At 37.1% G+C, this 20,493-nt stretch overlaps 2 protein-coding genes across 3 annotated transcripts in view; one reads left to right on the plus strand and one right to left on the minus strand.

Annotated features, from left to right (window-relative positions):
- The first annotated feature begins 603 nt into the window (after positions 1 to 603).
- Positions 604 to 14,444, plus strand: ndufaf7 (NADH:ubiquinone oxidoreductase complex assembly factor 7). Its single transcript, XM_022194787.2, has 10 exons — positions 604 to 986; positions 2,176 to 2,336; positions 2,925 to 3,005; positions 4,232 to 4,342; positions 5,434 to 5,647; positions 6,267 to 6,325; positions 6,664 to 6,777; positions 9,702 to 9,845; positions 11,872 to 12,045; positions 12,942 to 14,444. The coding sequence occupies exons 1-10, from the start codon at positions 920 to 922 to the stop codon at positions 13,164 to 13,166; spliced, it is 1,350 nt and encodes a 449-aa protein (XP_022050479.1). The 5' UTR covers positions 604 to 919; the 3' UTR covers positions 13,167 to 14,444.
- A 1,550-nt stretch (positions 14,445 to 15,994) lies between these two features.
- LOC110951618 (serine/threonine-protein kinase D3) overlaps positions 15,995 to 20,493 on the minus strand; it is a 58,404-nt gene continuing 53,905 nt past the window's right edge. For both annotated transcript variants that reach the window (XM_022194786.2, XM_022194785.2), the window contains exons 18-19: positions 19,315 to 19,400; positions 15,995 to 17,745 (exon numbers count right to left, since the gene is read on the minus strand). In XM_022194786.2, the coding sequence (XP_022050478.1) occupies positions 17,572 to 17,745; positions 19,315 to 19,400 (260 nt within the window). In that variant the 3' untranslated portion in view covers positions 15,995 to 17,571. The remainder of the gene's footprint in view (positions 17,746 to 19,314; positions 19,401 to 20,493) is intronic.

The raw sequence follows: 20,493 nt of genomic DNA on the forward strand, positions 1-20,493 counted from the left end.
ATCTAATATATTTTGTTCAAATATTGCAATTTACTGAAGACCTATATCTCATGAGGATATCAGAATCTGCCTATTTTCAGACATGTACTTAAATGAATCTGTAGAGTTTCATTGTTTTTTTTCTATTTTTTAATTTACACTTCAGATGGTCACTATATTTCCTTTCTTATTTTTGTATTTTAAAGTAATACCTGTTTCTAAGTCTTTCTTTTTAAAGTTCCTATTGTTAAATTCTAAATATGACAGTGTGTACCATACAATTGATGCTAAATGATGTTCACATAAAAGCACATACATTGAAGCTATTTTGTACGATTCATTTGGATATTTGTAAATTAATATAGAAAACGTTATGAAGCTGTGATTAGAAACAATTAAGTTAAATGAACAACAAAATGTGAGTGTTTTTAATAATGTTACAGTTCTCATGGCACCACCATTGATAAAATTCTGGTTGTGGCTTATAGAGTCCTCATTTGACCAATTGACAAAATTACCCACAAATAAATATCATTATTGATTAGGATGTGTTAAATTAACTATAAAGATTCTATTTATTTTTCATGAACAAGTCCAACTGTTGTTTTATTGTGGAGGGTTAGCTAGATGCTACATCCGGTATAGCGCTTATATGCACAAGGACGTTGAAGCTTTTGGCCTCTTTAAAGGACGGACAGACACAAATGAACTCATATTCATATTTATCTTTTATACCCGGAGCTAAAACATTTTTTTCTGACAGCGGCTGCCTTTGTCCTTTGTTGTTTACTTGCTGTGTACTTGTCACTAACGTAGCTAATGCTAACCGGCTAGCAGCTGTCCTGTCAGACAGTAGTTGGTCCATGTGGTTGAAGTTACATGAAATAATGAGGCGCAACCGAGTATAGGAAACCATAGTTTTGTGTCATTTACAGCAAAAATGAGAGCTTTTCTTTGTGTTAAAACCCCGCAACTGGTCAGCAGAGTCTTCAGTCCAGCAGCAGCAGGTGAGAGCAGCTTTGATTCAAATATGATCCAATGTAGTTCAGTGGATAAACAAACACAGAGGTGCTGAGACTGTCAGAGTATCACAATAATATCTCTGTGTACATTTAATAAGCCACTTACTCATGCTGTGAAGTTTGGATTACGTAATATGTTCCTGCTTTTCTGATTCAATGCTATTTTTTTTAAAGATATATTTCAAAGCTTGATTTAATTTAAACTGCCTTTTTTGTTGATCTTTTTTCATATTTTGCTTTAGCATCTCTTATTTTCTCATTGATTATTCCAGTCATCTGGTCAGTAAAACAATAAAAGTTTTCGGTTGTGAACTGTAATGTGAACTATACAACATGAAAGTTGAAGCGGCATGTTGAAAAGCAGACTACATATAAGAAATATTTTTTTAAAATCCAATGGATCACAAACAAAACTCTTACAAAGTTAAATTTAAATGTGAAAGTTTTGTCTCCTAAATTCAAATTCTGTGTCCCCATGATATGAAGAGTTCATTTGCTAAAACAGATAACTCCATTTTGATAAACTTTTTTATTGTTTACTTGAGATAATATCAATAAAACTGAAGTTGAGTGGATTTGACTCAGTAGAAAATACATGACAAAATAGAAAAAATAAATTATTATTGTTATTATTATCTCAAGTAAACAATAAAAAAAATATTTTTCTGCAAACGGAGTTGCCTGCTTTTGCAAATGAACTCTTCATATAAACATTCAGTTTTAGACTCATGTATTCAGTGTAAATTTGTGCTACAGTCATTTTCTTTGTTGATTAATTTGCAGTTTATTTTCTCAATTGATGAAATTGTTGTTTGGCCCCCAAAAAGTCAGAAAAAGATGAAAAATGCCAATTGGTGTTTTACAAAGCTCAAGATGACCTCCCCAAATATTTAATTTTGCACACAAGCCAAAAATATTCAGTTTACTCTCATAATGGTAGGAAGAATACAGAAGGTATTCATTTTTTAAGAAGCTGGAATCAGAGAAATTAGACCTTTTTTAACTTTAAAAATCAATTGGCGCTTAATAGTTCACAACTAATCAGTTTATCATTGCAGTTCTTTTCTAAACACAATAATAAATTCTGAACACATATAAAATGTGCTCATTCCTGTACTTCCCATGTAGAAACACTCATATTTAATAAACCATGGATTATTGTTTTGTCTGTCAGTTCGATGGGGAGCAGCTCAGTCCAGATTCCTCTGCAGCTCTTCACCAGAGGAGACAAAGTCCCGACCCTCCATGCTGCGACACCTGACCACCAAATTAAAAGCCACCGGACCGATTACGGTGGCTGAATACATGAGGGAGGTGCTCACCAACCCTGTGACAGTAAGTTAAGATCCATCTGAAATCTGTCATAGTCACACTGCCTGAAAACTGCCTCGAGTTGAACTGTCTGAGTACAGGACTGTCAGAGCTCTGAGCAGCAAATGAAAGAATTCCACAGTTTGTGCTGTCCAGTCTCTTCCTGTGGTATGTTTGACCATTTATGCTGCAGGTTTTGTATTTTTCAGCTAATTTCCAGGATACTTTACTCATAATTTCCTGATCATGTCAGCAGGTATTTAACTGTAAATGCACAAGTATTTGTAAGAAAGTTTTATAGAAAATAAAACCAATGTCAATATCCAGTTTTTACCCAGGAGTACCTCTAAAAAAACACATATTTACAAAAGTTTTTTTTCTATGAAAATAATCACTATAAACAAACAAACAAGAATTTCTGACATTTCAGGAGCCAGAACCAGGAAATGTTTTGATACCTTTTTTGGGCATTAATAATGATTTAAATCACACTGTTGGAGTCTGGCTGTTGCATCTTTGTTTGAACGTTTCAGGCTGCATTTGTCCTTTTTCTGAAACCTCTTGTCTCCTGGCTGTCACTGCCTCCATTCAGACTGATTGGTGTCATTTCAGGGTTATTATGTGAGGAACAACATGCTGGGGCCTGATGGAGATTTTATCACATCACCAGAAATCAGCCAGATTTTCGGAGAGGTGAGGCTGAAAAAAATGACAGACTGTGTTTTTACCGCTGGTGCTGCACCGCTGTTTTGACTTCATTATAAGTATTCAAAGACACAATGGAAATCCATGATTTTCTAATAGTTTGAAAAACAGGAATTTATCATTAAGTGTTGCTATGAAGGTTCTCCAACACAAGAGCATCTTCTTTTCGTGTAATTTTAAAAGATGTTTCAGTCTATAACGGTTTCTTGTGGCCCCAAAAGAAATCAAACGAATTGTGCCTTATAGAAACGTCCATTTTTGACTTGTCTGGTACACGTATAATTATTGTGAGAGCTTAAATTTTATAATACAGGTTTAAATCTAACATCATAAATGAATGTTTGTAAGAACCATGAAGATAAAGAGATGATATAAACATTATGTTATTTGAGGACAGGTCTCTCTTGTGTCCTAATGAGATTTCCTGTATAAAAAAAAGGCTAAGTAAATAACTAAAATGATATAAACAACACGCATAAAGGCTTAAAAACACTAACTGCTTTCATTGCTCTCTGCTGCTCTGTTTCCATATTCATGTGGAATAAAAATTCTGTGACATATTTAATGGCCTGATGGATACAGTCTCAAATAAAAAGAGGATCAGTCCAAATTAATAAACTAAATTCCACCGATTAAAAGGACAAGCAGCAGATCACATCTTAGAAGCTGAAAAAACATGAACAGTTACTGTCATCAGTTAATTTTCCATCAGTTGACTGTTATTACAAATTATTTCAGTTTCACGTGTATCTTCTGTCGGGTTGTTTCATTTATTTAAAAGCATTACTTTAAAAATCTTCATTTGAAAAGTTGCTAAAACTGACAAATTTATGAACGTTAAAGGTAAAATTTACTCTGAAGTGCAGCATGAAGATGAAATATTCAAGTTCAGATATCTTAAAATTGACTTTTAAAGTACTTGGTTAAATGTACTTTCCACCACTATGTGTTGGCTAGAAGTCATTTTTAGAAAAATCAATCTTAACCAGTCAGTTTTCTGCAGAAGACTAAATTGTTAGTGATTAAAAACAGTTTAGCCGACTGCAGCCTAAACATCACCAAGAAGTCTGTCAGTTTAAAGTAATGTTGAGGTTCAGAAAAGTTTAAAAAAAAAAAAGGTAAATGAGGTTGAAAATGGCAGATTTCTGCTCAGATCAGAAACTGTCTCCTTCTGCTCTATGTTGTCGGGTTTGAGCTTGTTGTGTTTCCTCCAGCTGCTCGGCGTTTGGATCATCAGTGAGTGGATGGGAGCAGGTCGACCCAAACAGCTGCAGCTGGTTGAACTCGGACCTGGGAAAGGATCACTGGCCAGTGATGTCCTCAGAGTACGTCTGACTTCTGTTTATTTATAGCAGCAGCGAGACTTCACTGGTCATGAGAAATCCTAAAAATTCAGACCTGGAAAGTCTGGGAAATCTGTCAGTGGCTTTAATTCATCGTCACACTGGAAGGCTGGAGGATTCTTATGTTAATATTGTGTCAGACATGCAAAGAACAACATTTACCCAAACACGAGACTTATCATAGTACCAGAAACAGGATAGGATCTCAAAAGCCTTTGAAAGAAAGTTTAGTCATCTACGGATCCAGAAGATTTCATTGTTTGGACAAAATGTTTCATGTTGGTGAAACATTCAACACCACATACACATAATAAAACAATAAATATGACATTTAAACTGCACAAGTCCCAGGAATAATTATGAAGTATTTGAGCCTCTTTCTGGAGTCGCTGTTTGCTTGTTTCCACTGCATTAACTCCTCAGGTTGACATCACAGAGCCATGGTTGATAGAAGACGCTTATAGTATTAAATTTGAGGCCTGCAGTAATTTAGAGACCACATTTCAATAACATCAGTGTGACTGTGTCTTTGTTCTAAGGCTGTTGTTTGGTCTCTGATTTACAGTTTGGATTAGGTGGAAGTAAATCAGTCTGAGCTGACGATAGGATAAAGAGACTTATTTAAATTATTTTGTCTTTCAAAATGCTTCTTTTTATTATTATTACAAAGTGTCTCTAATCCACAGAGCTGAAGATTGATAATTTGACATTACATTTTTATATATTAAAAGTCACTATTTTACATGTTACTGTTTGTTTTCATTTTCTTTTCAGTTAAAATACTTATACTAGAGCTTAAAGGGTTAATATTTTTACACCCTGGATCCTATAGCCTGTTAATTTTTAGGGATTTTTTCAAAGTCCAGCTACACTACAATACAGAGAATCAAAATTAGAAAAGCACATAAAAAAATGTGTGTTCTGCATCCTGATGCTAATCACCAACAGATGATATCACTTAAACTTACTGTTATAATTTAGAGTTTGAGTCGATTAAGTGTCTTTTCCCAAAAGGACACATCCGTGTAATAATGAAGTTCCCTCCTGACCCTCAGTGACGTGTTTCCCTCCAGGTGATGAGTCAGCTGCGCTCGGTGCTGGGGGAGGCCTCGGTGTCGCTCCACCTGGTCGAGGTGAGCCCAGCTCTGAGTCTCCTTCAGGCCCAGAATCTCACGAGAAATTACAGCCAGGAGGCGGACAGCGAGGATGAGCCGGTTTACCGTCGTGGAGAAACTGCAGCCGGGCTGCCGGTGTCGTGGTACCGACGCTTACACGACGTCCCCACAGGTAGAACAGCAGCAGGAGGCAGAATGTGATCAGACTGTTTGTGAAGGGAACGATTTCTGAATGCAAATAGAGAAATACACTCACCTCTGAAACAAAGACTATTGAAACCTCTACACATTCTGCTAGACTCTGTTCAAGGATGGCATTTGGCAAACGTGTGGTTTGCTAAATGTCAATAAATGCTACAAAAACCAAAATCGGAGATCTGTTGGTCTTTGTCTTTAAATATTTCTGGCTTCTCTACACTACATGCAGGTCTCAGCTCCAAACCCATTCATGTCCACTGGGGATGAAAATCTTGGAAGTGGTTCACAAACAGGTTTTCTTTTCTGAAAAAGGCTCAGAAATTCACAAAGCAAACAAGCAAATGGGGGGAATAGTGCTTTTGTTGAGGACTATTTTTCATTAATCCACACTTAAGAGTATTTATGTCACCGAGGAATAAAATATATCAGACTTTAGACCCGCACAATCCCTAGAATACATTTAGCTTGGGTTTTGGTTTTTGCATGGGATTTCTTAAAGAAAAAATGAACATTTAATTTAAATATGCTTGTTATTCTTCAGTTTAAAGTTGCGCTTTGATATATCGTCTCTATGTGTTTCTATCTTCCTCCAGGATTCAGTATCTTTGTTGCTCATGAGTTCTTTGACGCTCTTCCAATCCACAAATTCCAGGTGAGGTTTAAAAACTACTACCAGCTTCTGCTACCACCAGATGGCACCAAAGTGAAATTATACACCATCAGCTGAGTATTCAGAAGCCGTATTTGTAGTTTCAGTCTCAAGTTCTGAACAGTGACTTTTACATGGGATCATATGAGTAATTTTTCACTGACTGCAATTTTAATCTGGTCCAGATTTCCAGTTTCACATTCCAGCTTCAATATCAAATGGCAGCAGAGTGAATCCGTGTGTGACGAGTAGATTTCTGCTGAAGTTTGTTTGTACTGAGATCAGCTCTCAGATGTTTTCTATGCAGCGGCCTGTCTGAACCTGTGAATCTGTTTTGCTAGAGGACACAAAAAGGCTGGAGGGAGGTGATGGTGGACATCGACCCTGATAATCCGGACAAGCTGAGGTTTGTGGTGGCGCCGTCTCCGACTCTGGCTTCATCCACACTAGTACAGGTCAGTACAAGCAGCGGAGTCACAGGACTGATCTGAAGGTGTGTAACTCTGGGACGAATCAGGCCACATTTGAGTGAATATATACTCTCACAGATATGTGATATTATCTTAAATGATGTCTGTCTGTTAAGAAGTTTTATGAACTCTTAAAAAGTCTTGAATTTGATTTTTGAGATTTTATAATATAATCTGTTAAAGGTGTTAAATTTGAGAGGAAAAATCACATTGATCCATGTGAATTAATGCTAAATATTTAGTCCGTAGCGCTTCAGTGCGTCCTCATATTATCCAGCTTCTCTTGTCTGAATTCTACAATTATAGATGCGATACTTTGATTTATTCACCATCGTGTGTCGTCCTTCGGGTCAAAATTGACCTGTTTTAAAGTTTGAAAATGTGGAAAAAAAATAACATTTTCACAGTGAAACTTCTGATGTCCATATTTTCAGCATTTTTGGGAAATCTTTGAACATTTTTTGGTGGAAAATAGAAATGTTTAAAGTGTTTCTTAAGAACATTCACACAAAAAAAATCAACCAAAATCCAGCGAATTTCGCTGGATTTTGGTTGATCTTCTAAAATAATCTTCTAAGTTTTCCTGATAATCATATATATAATTATTTTAGATGTTTTTAGGATTTTTTTGGAAGATTTTTACTCATTCATTGAAAATATTTGCAAGACTTTTCTTGCCACATTTGGGAGATTTAAAAATAAATAAAACCTTTAAGGAAAACTTTTAAGGTATTGGAATTTTCTTCCTGAAGGTTTTGCAAATTTTCAGAAATTTGGGGAATTTTTTTTGCTGAATTTTTGGATTTTTTTTTCAGACAAGGAAACGATATTTTTGGTGCCTATAAATGAGGACAACAGGAGGGTTTATTATGTCACAGTTTTCTGCCTTATATAGCAATATTTCCAAATGGTATGAATATGAAACGCAACTTCTGAAACTTGTGGAAACACCTAGAATGAGACAGAACTGCACTGCACTGCATCCCAAACAGCTGCTTTTTACAGCTTCTGGATGAAGTCTTTGCGCCTTTATAGTTACCACATCTCATTTTAAAGCCTCTTTGCTTCTTGAAACCAGATAAAACAGGCCCATTGTTTGACTTTTAAATGCACAGATGACCGCAGTAAGAAATAAATCCTCCGTTTCTTCAGACCTGCTCTCTGCAGAAGCTGAACTCTGGCGCTGTGGCCCTCAAACTGGATTTAAGAGCAGGTTCTTCATCCAAACAGGCTGCTTCTGATGATGAGGATGATGATGATGTCAGGCCTCTGGCAGGATGTTCAAAGTGTCTAAAGGGAGCCAGAATCAAACAGGCTGCGAATGTATAGATGGTAGAAAAGTGAGCAATAAAAACCAGATGGAGGCTGTAAAACAAACCTCTGAGTCTGTGTGAAGAGTTCATTTCCACAGAGTTTAAAAGACTGGAGCTCGCCTCGAGTACATCAGCCTTTACTTTAAAGTGGAAAAAATCCAGCTTTTATAAGTTGAGTTAAACCCCCAAAGCTTTAACAGTCTCGCTGTTTGTATTTCACTTGAACTGTGGAAATTAGTTTTAACAAGGCGACTCAAATGGTCCGAACAAACACAAATCACAAGACAAAATAGTGCACTGCCGTTTTTGACTAATTCAGATTTTACCTCTATATTTCACCTTAAAAGCTGCTGATCTTGCTTTGCTTGGTGTCTTTTTTTCAGCACAACCTCACCTGTGTGATTCTATGATTATTTATACATTTTGATATAATGTAGGGACACACTTGACCTAAAATAGCAGAAAAAATACAAAGTCCGAGTCGAAAAAAATTAGATTTTTTTGCTGTGGACACCATAAACCTGTGTAATGAATCTTTTTCAGAACTTATAATGTAAATATAAATTGTTTGTCATAAAATAATGTACAAATTTAGCAGTTAACACAGTTATATACCACTATTTGTACTGAATTGCATGCTTTGTTTTGATTGCAGCAGATTACAGAAGATTACAGAAATTAAGTGGAAATGTTTTTTGTCAATTAAGCTAAGATGATGATATAGATCACTGTTGTCATTTTGCATCAATTACATTGGATCATCCTCTTTGAATCTGCTGATTTTGTTCACTTTGTAGTTTTCTAGCTGTTCTTTTTCATCCATACATGATGAAAAACTAATAGCTGAAAGCAACAGTACAATACAATGACTTTGTTATGTATATAATATATATAACATGTCAATGCACAATGTATTGAGGGTGTTTGAGAGACTTTCTACTATATGTGGATATGCAATAAAAATAAAGACAGCCCAGCAAAGCAAATGAAAAGAGTGACTTTTACAGTTTAAAGAGGAAAAGTGCTTAAATGAAGTATCCTCATTGGCTCTAATGTGGAGTTTAACATTTTTACTCTTTTTTTGACTGATAAACGTTTAATTTGTGGCTGCAACAAAGCTTCTTCTGTTTTTATTACTACTTGAAATCGCGGAAAAGTGAGTAATGTGCCACCACATGTTCACAGAGCCCGAAGTAATGCAGAGGTCTTGTTTTGTCTGACAAGCAGTCGAAAATAGGAAAATATTCACTTCAAAGAAGAACATTTTCACATTTGAAAAGCTGGTACCTGAAAGTGTTTTGAGTTTTGCTTGATAAATAATTGAAACAAAATACTAATTAATTCCCTGATTAATTAATGTTGACTGTTAATGTCGACTACCAATGTCTACAGGCGGCAATCTGACTGTATGTTTACAGTCACGTTGCGTTCAGTGTCTCCTGCAGAGATCAACTGAGAGTGAAGACATTTATTATTAAAGTGTGTGTGTGTGTGTGTGTGTGTGTGTGTGTGTGTGTGTGTGTGTGTGTGTGTGTGTGTGTGTGTGTGTGTGTGTGTGTGTGTGTGTGTGTGTGTGTGTGTGTGTGTGTGTGTCAGGCAGATGAAAGGCGGGATCATGTGGAGGTGTGTGCAGAGGGAGGAATCATCGTCCAGCAGCTCTCCAGGCGGATCACAGAGGATGGAGGTGCAGCGCTGATCGCAGACTACGGACACGATGGAACCAAGACGGACACGTTCAGAGTACGACACACACATATTAACACTTACTATGATCTAAATGGGTTCTATCATTTTGTTATTTTCATTTTTCTTCAAAGTCAGAGTAAATAATAGTAAGTCTGGATTACTAACCACAAAAACAGAGGTCTGCAAATTTCCACCAACTACAATGGGTCCTGCATCTCCAGATCCTGTCCTGTACAGAACCTCTGGGCCAAAATCTAGTCTTAAAAACTCAAGTATTTTGTCTTCTAATGAACTTTATTGTGTTAAAGTTGTGTTTTACCATTCTGCTTTAATTTCTTTCTTTTGTTTTCATGTGTGAACTTCACTTCTTCTGAAATCTCACTAATCTCATACAACAGTGGTTGAAACATGGTGTTTAAACAGAACTTTACTGTTCTGTTAAAAACAAACAGAGCCACTAGTGCCGGGGCGTCAAACATGCGGCCCAACGGCCGAAAACGGCCATCCAGAGGGTCCAATCCAGCCCATGGGACGACTTTGTAAAGTGTAAAAGTTACAGAGAAGACACTAACTGTAAATTGTAATTTTGTAAAACCATAAATTTAAAATAATTTCTACCCCTCGACAAGTTGTTTTGATCATAAAGTGAAATACTAGATTGCTTATTGTTCTTTTGTCATTTTGTGTCTCATTTTTGTAATATTTTGTCATGTTTTTGTTGTTTTTTAGACTAATTTTTGTCGTGTCGTGTTTGTGTCGTTTAGTTTCTAATTTTTGTCATTTTGTGTTTCCTTTTTGTCTCAATTGTGTTTTTTTCTCTTATTTTTGTTTCTTGCTTTATTTGCTTTATCCGTTGTCTTGTTTGTGTTGTTTTGTGGGGATTTTCGTCTCGCTTGTGTTGTTTGTTTATTTTTTTGTTGTTTTGTTTCTCACTCTTGTCATTTTTGGTCTTGTTTGTGTCATTTGTATAATTTTTTTTATCTCATTTTTGTCATTTGACCATTTTTTGTCACTTTTTAGCTTTTTTGTCAAATTTTTTGTCTCTTTTTTGTTTTGTTTAGTGTTTGTCTTATTTTTGTTGTTTTTTGTCTTTTTTGTCTGACTTTTGTCGTTTTGATCAGAAAGTGTAGCAGTAGTAAAATACTATATCCTTCAGTTCCAGATAGCTCTGATTAAAAGTGTTTTTGAGAGAATGCCATTATTTCATGATTTCAGTTATACTTGGAGCTTAAAATCTACAATCTGTAACAACTTGGTCGTCTGTCTCAGCTACCAGAGAAGTCTCTATATTACTCTTCCTCTTATCAATTCTTTAGATAACCCTAAATGAATACATGCATACACAGCCAGTCATCATCGTTTCTAAGAATGAAGTGCAGCAGGACTGTTTCCGGCTCTTTAATGTCTTTCTAAGCCGTTAACACCGTGTGCGTTTCCTCCAGCTGTTGTAATGTCTTTGTCTTCGTGTGAGCCGGTTAAAGATTTAGACCTTCAGATGAGGACATTTTGTTCAGGCTTCTCTTCAGTTCTCGTCGAAGGAAACAGATGTAGGAAGTAGAAAATCTCCTGAACTGCAGGTGGAGAGGAAACCAGGGAAACCAGCCTGTCCATCCTCTTTGTCTGCTCTTCCTCCTCTTCCTAACACTGCCGAGATTTGAATTGACTGTAGTTTAATTAGATTTTTTTTCTTTGAAACATTCAAACTTTACTGAACATTAAGCTCAAGATGTGTAAAATATATTTAATCCTTTAATGTGTTTCCTGCTGCTCAACCATCTCACTGAATGTATATTGCATCTTTCCAAATGAACTGTTACAGTGAATAAAAAAGAAGAATAAAACAACACAAATAGTAGAATAAACTGCAGCAGAGAAAACAAACCACTTTTAAACATTTATGTTCCCATCAGCACAACCAGCGTGATTGAACAGAATGAATCTTTATTTTGAGAGAATTCCTGACGCTGAATAAACAACAGCAACATTAATTCTCATCAAACATTTTTCTGCTGCTGTAATCACACAGTAAGGCTGCTGAGAAGAATTTAAAAACCTCTGTTTGTCTTTATTTGTTGGTCAGGGGTTTAAAGGCCACCAGCTGCATGACGTCCTGTCCTCTCCTGGCTCGGCCGATCTCACCGCTGACGTGGACTTCAGCTACCTGCGGAGGATGGCGGGAGGGGGCGTGGCCTGTCTGGGACCCGTCAGTCAGAGGAGCTTCCTGAAAAACATGGGCATCGACACCCGCATGCAGGTCAGTCTTCATCACTGGTGGGCAGAGGTATGACCACCCATCAGTGATTGTGATATATTGGACAATATGTACACAATTTAGTAATAATCCTTTAAATGTATTATTTAGAGATGAACATTTTAGTCATAGAGACACTGTTTTTAAATGTGCTCCATTTCCATATGCTGATACTGATTGATACGTATATATAAAATGTATACCAGGGGTGTCAAACATGCGGCCCGCGGGCCAAAACCGGCCCTCCAGAGGGTCCATATGGGTCAGTGGGATGACTTTGTAAAATGTAAAAATTACAAAGAAGACACTAACTGCAAATCATACATTTGTAAAACTGTAAATTTAAAAATAATTTCGAGACCTTCACAAGTTCTTTTGATCGTGGAGTAAAATACTGGATTGCTCATTGTTCTTTTGCCATTTTGTGTCTCAGTTTTGTAATATTTTGTTGTTTTGTAATTTTTTTGTCTCGTTTTTGTCCATTTGTCGCTTTGTAATTATTTTGTAGTTTTGTTTCGTGCCAATTTTTTTGCGAATGTTCTTACGGAAAATTTTTAACATTTCTTTTTTTCCACCAAAAAATGTTCAAAGATTTCCCCAAAATGTTGAAAATGTGGACATCAGAAGTTTCACTGTGAAAATATATATTTTTTTATCCACATTTTCATACTTTACAACAGGTCATTTTTTTTTAGATATTCTGTGAAATTTTCTTGTAAACAAACTAAAATATTTATCCTTTCATTGTCATTGAAGGTAACCAGATGTGACGGGGGCCTTTTTGTTGTAGATGATTTTAAACATAGTCCATAGATGTGAAAAACTCCTCAGAAAGCCTTTAAGAGAAACAAGTTCAGACACATGTTCAGAGGTCTAAACTCCTCCGTGCTTGTCTGCAGGTTCTGCTGAGGAGCTGCGTGGATCCGTCCACCAGGAAGCAGCTGATCAGCAGCTATGACATGCTCACCAACCCCAACAAGATGGGCGAGCGCTTCCACTTCTTCAGCCTGCTGCACCACAGCCGCCTCGCCCAACCCAGGAAAACAGATGGGCTGAAGCTGGATAAGAAGAAGAGCCCGGCACCGCTGCCTGTGGCCGGGTTCACCGAGCTCAGCATCTCCTGAAACAGACGACTGTAAATCTGCAGAAACCTTCATCAGCAGGTCGGAAGCAGCAACTGAAAACGTGAACATTAGGGAGTGACTGAGACTGATCATGCTCGTGGATTGACGAGAAGGAAATATGCTGCATTCTACTGGTGTTTACACCAAACATTATGTGGACTAAAAGTACACTTCAAAGTCAGCTGTACTGTAAATTGTAAGAAAATAAAAGTTGTTTACATTTTATTGTTGAACGGTGATGAACACAGTTGCCTGATGGAGTAAAAGAGCCTCTTTTTAAAAAAAATTCTGCATCTGGAAGCCATGTAGCATCACTTTAACCCCCGTGTCGTCCTGCTGGTCAAAATTGACCCGTTTTAAAGTTTGAAAATGTGTGGAAAAAAAAATGTTTTCACAGTAAAACTTCTGATGTCCACATTTAACATTTTTGGGAAATCTTTGAACATTTTTTGGGTGGAAAAAAAGAAACGTTAAGAAAAAAAATCAACCAAAATCCATGATTGATTTTTTTGTGAATGTTCTTAAAGAAAATATTAGAAGTTTTACTGATATATATGTAATCATTTTAGATATTTTTTAGGATTTTTACTCATTTTTTGAAAATATTTACAAGAATTTTCTTGCCACATTTGGGCGATTTAAAAAAATAAATAAATTTAAGGGAAACTTTTAAGGAATTATTGCAATTTTCTTCCTGAAGGTTTTGCAAATTTTCAGAAATTTGGGGAATTTTTTTGCAGAATTTTTGGATTTTTTTCAGACAAGGAAACAATATTTTTTTGGTGCCTGTAAATGAGGACAACAGGAGGGTTAAATTAAAATCCAGAGCGAACTGACACCTGATACGGAGCGGCTTCAGGTCAGAGGTCACCTGGCAGCACCGGGATCTTTTTCTCTCCCTCCTGCTCCGTCGCTCGGCCTGCTGCCTCTGTGCACATCTTGAAGCAGTTAGCTGAGCTCACAGTTGTGCTGCAGCCATTCGCAGCGAGGCCGCCGCTCCTCCGATAGCAATTAAAAGGTTGGGTTACACATCTGGGGGGTGGAGGGGGTCGCTGCTGCCAAAACAAGCAGCCGTGCTGCAGTGGAGCGGCGCAGCGAAGCGATCGTGTTCAGGATTGGTAATTAAATGATCGTTTCCAAACATCCTGCTGCAGATCGTTATCAGCTTGGCCTCCGATTCAGGAGGGTCTCTGCTGTTTGTTTTTTTCTCTCACTGATGAGTCTGACTTGTACATTTGGAATAGATTATGTGACTTTCATTAAACCCTTTGAACTGAAGATGTTTAGCAGGTTTCTCACAGTGAAGCTCCCACCAGAGGCACAGTTTTTTTTATTCCTTTTAAATCGGACTTTAGTTTGAGATTAGACACAATTTAGGAAGTTATCAAACTCAGTATGTAAAAATTCCAGTCCAGTAGCAGCACATTAACTCTCAAATCCCAGGATCTCTTTGCATATTGATCCACACCACAGTATTTTGCAGGATAAAAAAAAGGATACACACATTTTATGGGAGATTCTCAAGGCAAACAAATTGCCGAGCATCTAGTGAGCACCAAGACCAGCTTTTCCATCATTTTTAAGTTTGGTTTTTGTTTTTCTTGGTTAATTTTGTGTGCATCTTCATGTCTAAAGCTGAAGAAAGTAAGTCAAGAGCAACAGGTTCAGGTTTAGTTGGACGATGGGGTACAATCAGGTCCATAAATATTTAGACGTTAACACAATTTTCAGCATTTCGACTCTGTGCACCACAGTGGATTTGAAATGAAACAACCAAGGTGTGCTTTAAGTGCAGACTTTCAGCTTTAATTTGAGTGTATTTACATCTAAATCAGTTGAACGGTGGAGGAATCGAAACACAATTTAGATGTGCACCTCCACCTTAAGCGACCAAAAGTAATTGGACAATTGGCTGCTCAGCTGTTCCAAAGCATTGAGAAATTGTGTCAGTGTCCAAATATTTCTGAATTAAACTGTAAATATATATTTCTCAGTCCAACAGCACTTATTGTTTCTATTTACGAACAGTCAGTAGCCTTAGAGACCTCTTAACTATTCATAGTATGTCCTGCTAGGGCTGCTTGTGCGCTGTGACATCTAGAAGAACATCCATAAGATCCAGATTTCCTTAACTAAACCAATGTCTCCAATTTAAACTGGTTGCTTGCTTCATTCACACTTAAAACAACCACTGAATAATACATTTAAAGCTCTGCCTTTACTGATCAGTTCCCACCTCCAATGATGACTTCTTCACACAAAATGTAAATGACTGAATACAGGAATAAAGGAGCAGATAAATGTGAATATTTGACCCGTTCTTTTACTTTGCTGCTTGGCACTGAAACACTGCATTTCAATTTGTCCTTTTGTCCGTTTTATCATCTCTCTGATCATCTTGTGGGTGGTACAGTGTGACCAATGTGCATTCAAAGACTCATGCAGTTTACAGGAGGAGAGGCTGTTGCCGGCTGTTTAAAGCTGCAATGTACAGATGCTCCCTAAACACCTCACATGCATCAGTAGACCCCAGTGAGACAGGAGTGTGGCCAAAAGAAGAAGAGTAAAATAAGGTGTTATAATGGTAGATTTACCTGTGTGGAAAATGAATGATTTTATCTACCTGGGGACGTTAAAGGTACGATGAGGTTTGATGAATCAGTGTGAAAAATGTAAAATTTTTAGATCCACTTGAAGGTGAAAGAGATGCACACGCATACATCGGTGCTGGTTGTCGTCTCATAGCTGAGGATATGCACATCATTCCACTGTTCAATGAAGCATAAGCAGCCTTCTAACTTTACTGGTCAAATAAATTACAGTGTAACTTGAGGTTCCCAAAGTTTGCCATTTAGCTTTAATATTTTCCCGTCAAAATCATCTACATGACAAAACATTTCTTGCAAAAATACAAAATGTGAAATAAATTCTCAGGCTGGAGTCAGTTTAGGATCGGCGACATTTTAGAGTTCAGAAAGACAAAGAGACAGTAGCAGCTCGATTCTCAGCTCGTTTTCATCCAGAGTTTCAGAGGGAATCCTTCTGATGATAACTGGTTGTGTTTCTGCAAAAGTATGGAGTTGTTATTAAAAAAACAAGGGTTGTATGCAGCAGCCTGCTGTCGGCTTTTAAACTGAGTTTTTGGGGGGTACAGAGTAAAAAAAACAACCCTGAGTTTTTAAAATAGAGCAAGAACATTCTCGAGAACATAATACAAGCAATGCTAACATGCAAAAGTTAGCATGTTACCTTAAAATGCTACATGTTAGCAAGGTAAAATTTGAATTCCTAAATGTCTGTTTTTACATTTGTCTGCTCATTAGTCCAGAACTGAAAGGTGTCAGTTACTATCATATATGACAAAATTTTCCATTATTGTTGCTAAAACCAGCAAATATTCAATACATTTTTTATTTAGTTCAATTTATTAATTGGCAAAATAGTTATTAATTTTGTTTTGATTTAAACAAAATCAACCAACACTTTAAAAATTAAATGATCAATTCCTCCATTTTCTCTTCTTATCTGGAAGAACTTAATTAGAATTTTTTGCATTAAATGAATGCATTTTATCACTAGGAATAATTGCTACATACAGCCAGCTGTAAATGTGATATAATAAGAAATAAATTATATTTCATTTTGTCTCTCATTCTTTGGACAGATGTGATTGAGACGTCAGCCAGTGTACAGCAGATAAACCTTTTTGACTTCACATTTGTTTTCTGATTAGTGATGAGAAAATTCAGCCTATTGGCAGCAGAAATGTGGCTGTTTGTTCTTCCTCAGTTCTCAATTACAAAAAAACCCCAAACCTTTTTCATGCTTTTGCAGATAAACAAGCGAAAAGTTATCATCAGTGAAATTTACTGTAAAGATTTTCCCAATAGTGCAAAGACATCCCAATAAGGAACAAAAGAATAGAGTCCGGACATGTTGGTTTCTTGTGTGTCACGACTTTAACATCTCCTCTACTCAGCTTCTAAAATGTAAAAACGACCTGCTAAAAATCTGCCATTTCAGCTGAAAAAGCGTATGAAGTCTTTTCAACTAGCCCTTCAACAGCTTGACTGGCAGTGTCGATTGAAAGGCTGAATGTTGATTTCTGGGGGGAAAAAAACATCCAGCTTTCAGCTCTTAAGGTCTATTTGTTTATGGCTTGTAAGAAAAAAAACAAGGAAAAAAGTCAAATGTGTGAAAAATGAAATGTTTCTGGCCCTGAATTATTGCTGTGGTGTCACAGTGTTCTCACACAGCTGCCTGACCAACACATCCTCGTTCTCCAGGAATGCGCGTTACGCTGCGCCATCACGGGGAAAGCTCGCAGTCTCCAAGGTGACAGTTTCCATGGATAGCTTCCCCGATTCTACAGCTCCCTTGTCAGAAACGTGAACCCTGCCGGCCTCTAGGGGTCTTCGTCCATGTCGTCCAGGTTGGGTGACATGATGAAATGTTTGGGGTAGTGCAGGCCGTTCTCGTCGGCGTGTTCCTCCCAGTGGGCGTCATCACTCTCATGGGTGATGTAACGCTCACCTCGCCGCGTCTCAAACTCCCTGAGGTCCAACCAGGTGTGGTAGTCCTGAGAAATGACATAAAGAACATGGACCAATGAACAGAGTTTACATAAAAGATACATAGCTGGCAATTTTATTATTCAAAAACAATATATACTAGGGCTGAAACAATTCCTCGAGTTATGAGTAATTTGGTTAATAAATTACTAAAAGATCGGAAAAGGCGTGTTGAATGTTTTTAAATCTAATCTGTAGCACAGACAGGGCAGTGTGGAGGGAGGAATAGATGTATAGATAATGGTGTCATCAGCGTACAGATGGATGGGAGAATTGGTTACAGCATGGGTTGTGTTACTGTTGTTGATGTAAATGTTAAAGAGTGTTGAACCAAGTATTGAACCCTGTGGAACTCCTTTGTGTACTGGTAATAAAAGTGAATACAAGTGTGTCTGAACATTAACATTCTCACACATATACCCCACAGATGCTTGTTGTTCTTATTATACTGCCTTGTCGTTCACTTGGAGTCCATCATCCCACACATGCACAAGGTCGCCATGCTGACACAGATTTTATGCTGCATATAAAGGAGTCTATGCAGGTTCTCATGAGCCCATGAATACTCACAGACATGGAAAGTAAAACACTGGCCTATACTCTCTTCAAAACTGTCAACACCACAGACACACAGTTGATGTTCTTGTGCCACTCTCTTGTGTGATTGGAGGATTCGTTCCATACATGCGCAGTGGATTAGCGTCTACATTAAACTATGAATCAAACCACAATTGCTCATTTTGGTGTTCCAGCACGCACAGAGTTGCAGCACATGTAGTCATAGCCCTCACAGAGCCTCACAAACACCCTCTGAAGGTAAAACACATCATTCAGACCATAGCAGGCCCTCCAGAAAGTATAACTCTATTTTGAGTCACTAAGACCTGATCAGTCAGTCAAATCTTGCAAATAATTTGCCTGTTCATGCAAACAGCAATAATGAACTTTTTAATGCAACACAATTAGATGGTGATGACTTCATAGATTTAATCAGCCCACCAAGAAGTCCAAACGATCCTCCAGACATGATGGTTTTCATGACTTGGCACCATTAACATCAGCCTGCAGACTCCAGTTTTCCTGCCAGTATGTTAACTGTACAGCAACAGAAACCGTATTTATCAATACATGTGGTTTCAGGGCCATTCTTTACTTTCCAAATAAAAGTGGTGTTCTGGAGTAACACTAATAAAGAATACTTTGGATATAAACATCAGATCTAATGTCTGAATTAATTCAATAACACAGACTTAGATAAGACCATTTGTGAATCCAGCCCCACATGTTTAACTGACTTTTATTAGAACTCGTGCAGGGAAAAACTCAGCAAATAAACTATCACTGTGCATTCTTCTTTGTGCATACTTGTGAAATTTCAGCTAACTTGAAGTAGGGACAGTTTCCTGGATACATTTGTGCTGTAGAAGTAAAGAGTGTTTCCAAACCAAGTCTGGAGGTTGGGAAGTTATCCCATTTTTCTGCACAGGTAAACATGCTGTTTAAGTTGTAGAAGAGCCTTTCATTTACTTTCTTGCCCAGCTACAGTGTTTCCGTAAAGTGAAAATCTGTCTGGTTACCTGCAGCCAGGGGTGGCTCAGCGATTTGTCCACACTGTAGCGTTTCCTCATCTTCACCTGCAGCAGGTTATTAATCAGGTCTTTGGCTGTTGGAGGGAAACATCAGGACACATCAGCTATGACTAAAACATGTTCATTCCTCCACTGTAGAGCTACAAAACTATCAATCTATTAGTTTCATTTTCACAAGAAAACTGGAAATTAAATATACGCAATCACATGTATGCACAAATGGAGCCTGTCTTTCCACACCAGTGACTGCAAAAGACTTAATTAAATAACTTTTAAACCAGAATGATCCAAAAACCTTTGAGCCCTTATCCAACAAATGCTGCTCTGCCTATTTTTAAAACATTTACATACTGTAGGCATGTGTATATCTTTTGAATCAGAAATGATAATTAACTTTTTTCTACAAAGCATTACACCTGTTCAGCTGGAGGCGGAGTTTTACTGAAAATCTGGTTTCCTGTCAACTTTTTTTGATGTCTACAACTTGTTTCGATTTTGTGGTAATGATTTCTCTCTCAGCACTGGAGATTGTTCAAAGGATTTCATCCACATGAAGTGATTCTCTGGTTATCACATATGCTTTATTTAAGCCTAAAACCGGCAATTATGTCCATTAACGATTATTCAGATTATTTAATCTGCAGTTTATCAGAATATTTAATCAGTCAATACTTGACTAAATGTCCAACCAAGAGTCCAAATCGCAATGATATTTACTTTCCACTGATTTTAAACCAAATAAAACAATGAATCTGCACATCGGAGAAGCTGCAACAACAAAGTTTGGCCTTTTTAGATTATTCACCTAATTGCTGTACGTCTATGTTTATCATCGATGCTGAGGAGTCCATTCGTTGTGACCTAAAGTTGTCCTTTATTTCAGAGTACTTCTTTTAAACTATTCATTGTCTTTTAATACACTATTTAACCTTCCTGTTATTCTCATTTACGGGCACCAAAAAATATTGTTTCCTTGTCTGAAAAAAATCCAAAAATTCTGCAAAAAAATTTCCTAAATTTCTGAAAATTTGTAAAACCTTCAGGGAGAAAATTCCAATAATTCCTTAAATTTTGCCTTAAAGGTTTTATTTTTAAAAAATCCCTCAAATTAGGCAAGAAAATTCTTGAAAATATTTTCAAAAAATGAGTAAAAATCTTCCAAAAAAA

Source organism: Acanthochromis polyacanthus, chromosome 16, assembly GCF_021347895.1.
Source record: "Acanthochromis polyacanthus isolate Apoly-LR-REF ecotype Palm Island chromosome 16, KAUST_Apoly_ChrSc, whole genome shotgun sequence".
In the NCBI taxonomy this organism is placed as follows: domain Eukaryota; kingdom Metazoa; phylum Chordata; class Actinopteri; family Pomacentridae; genus Acanthochromis; species Acanthochromis polyacanthus.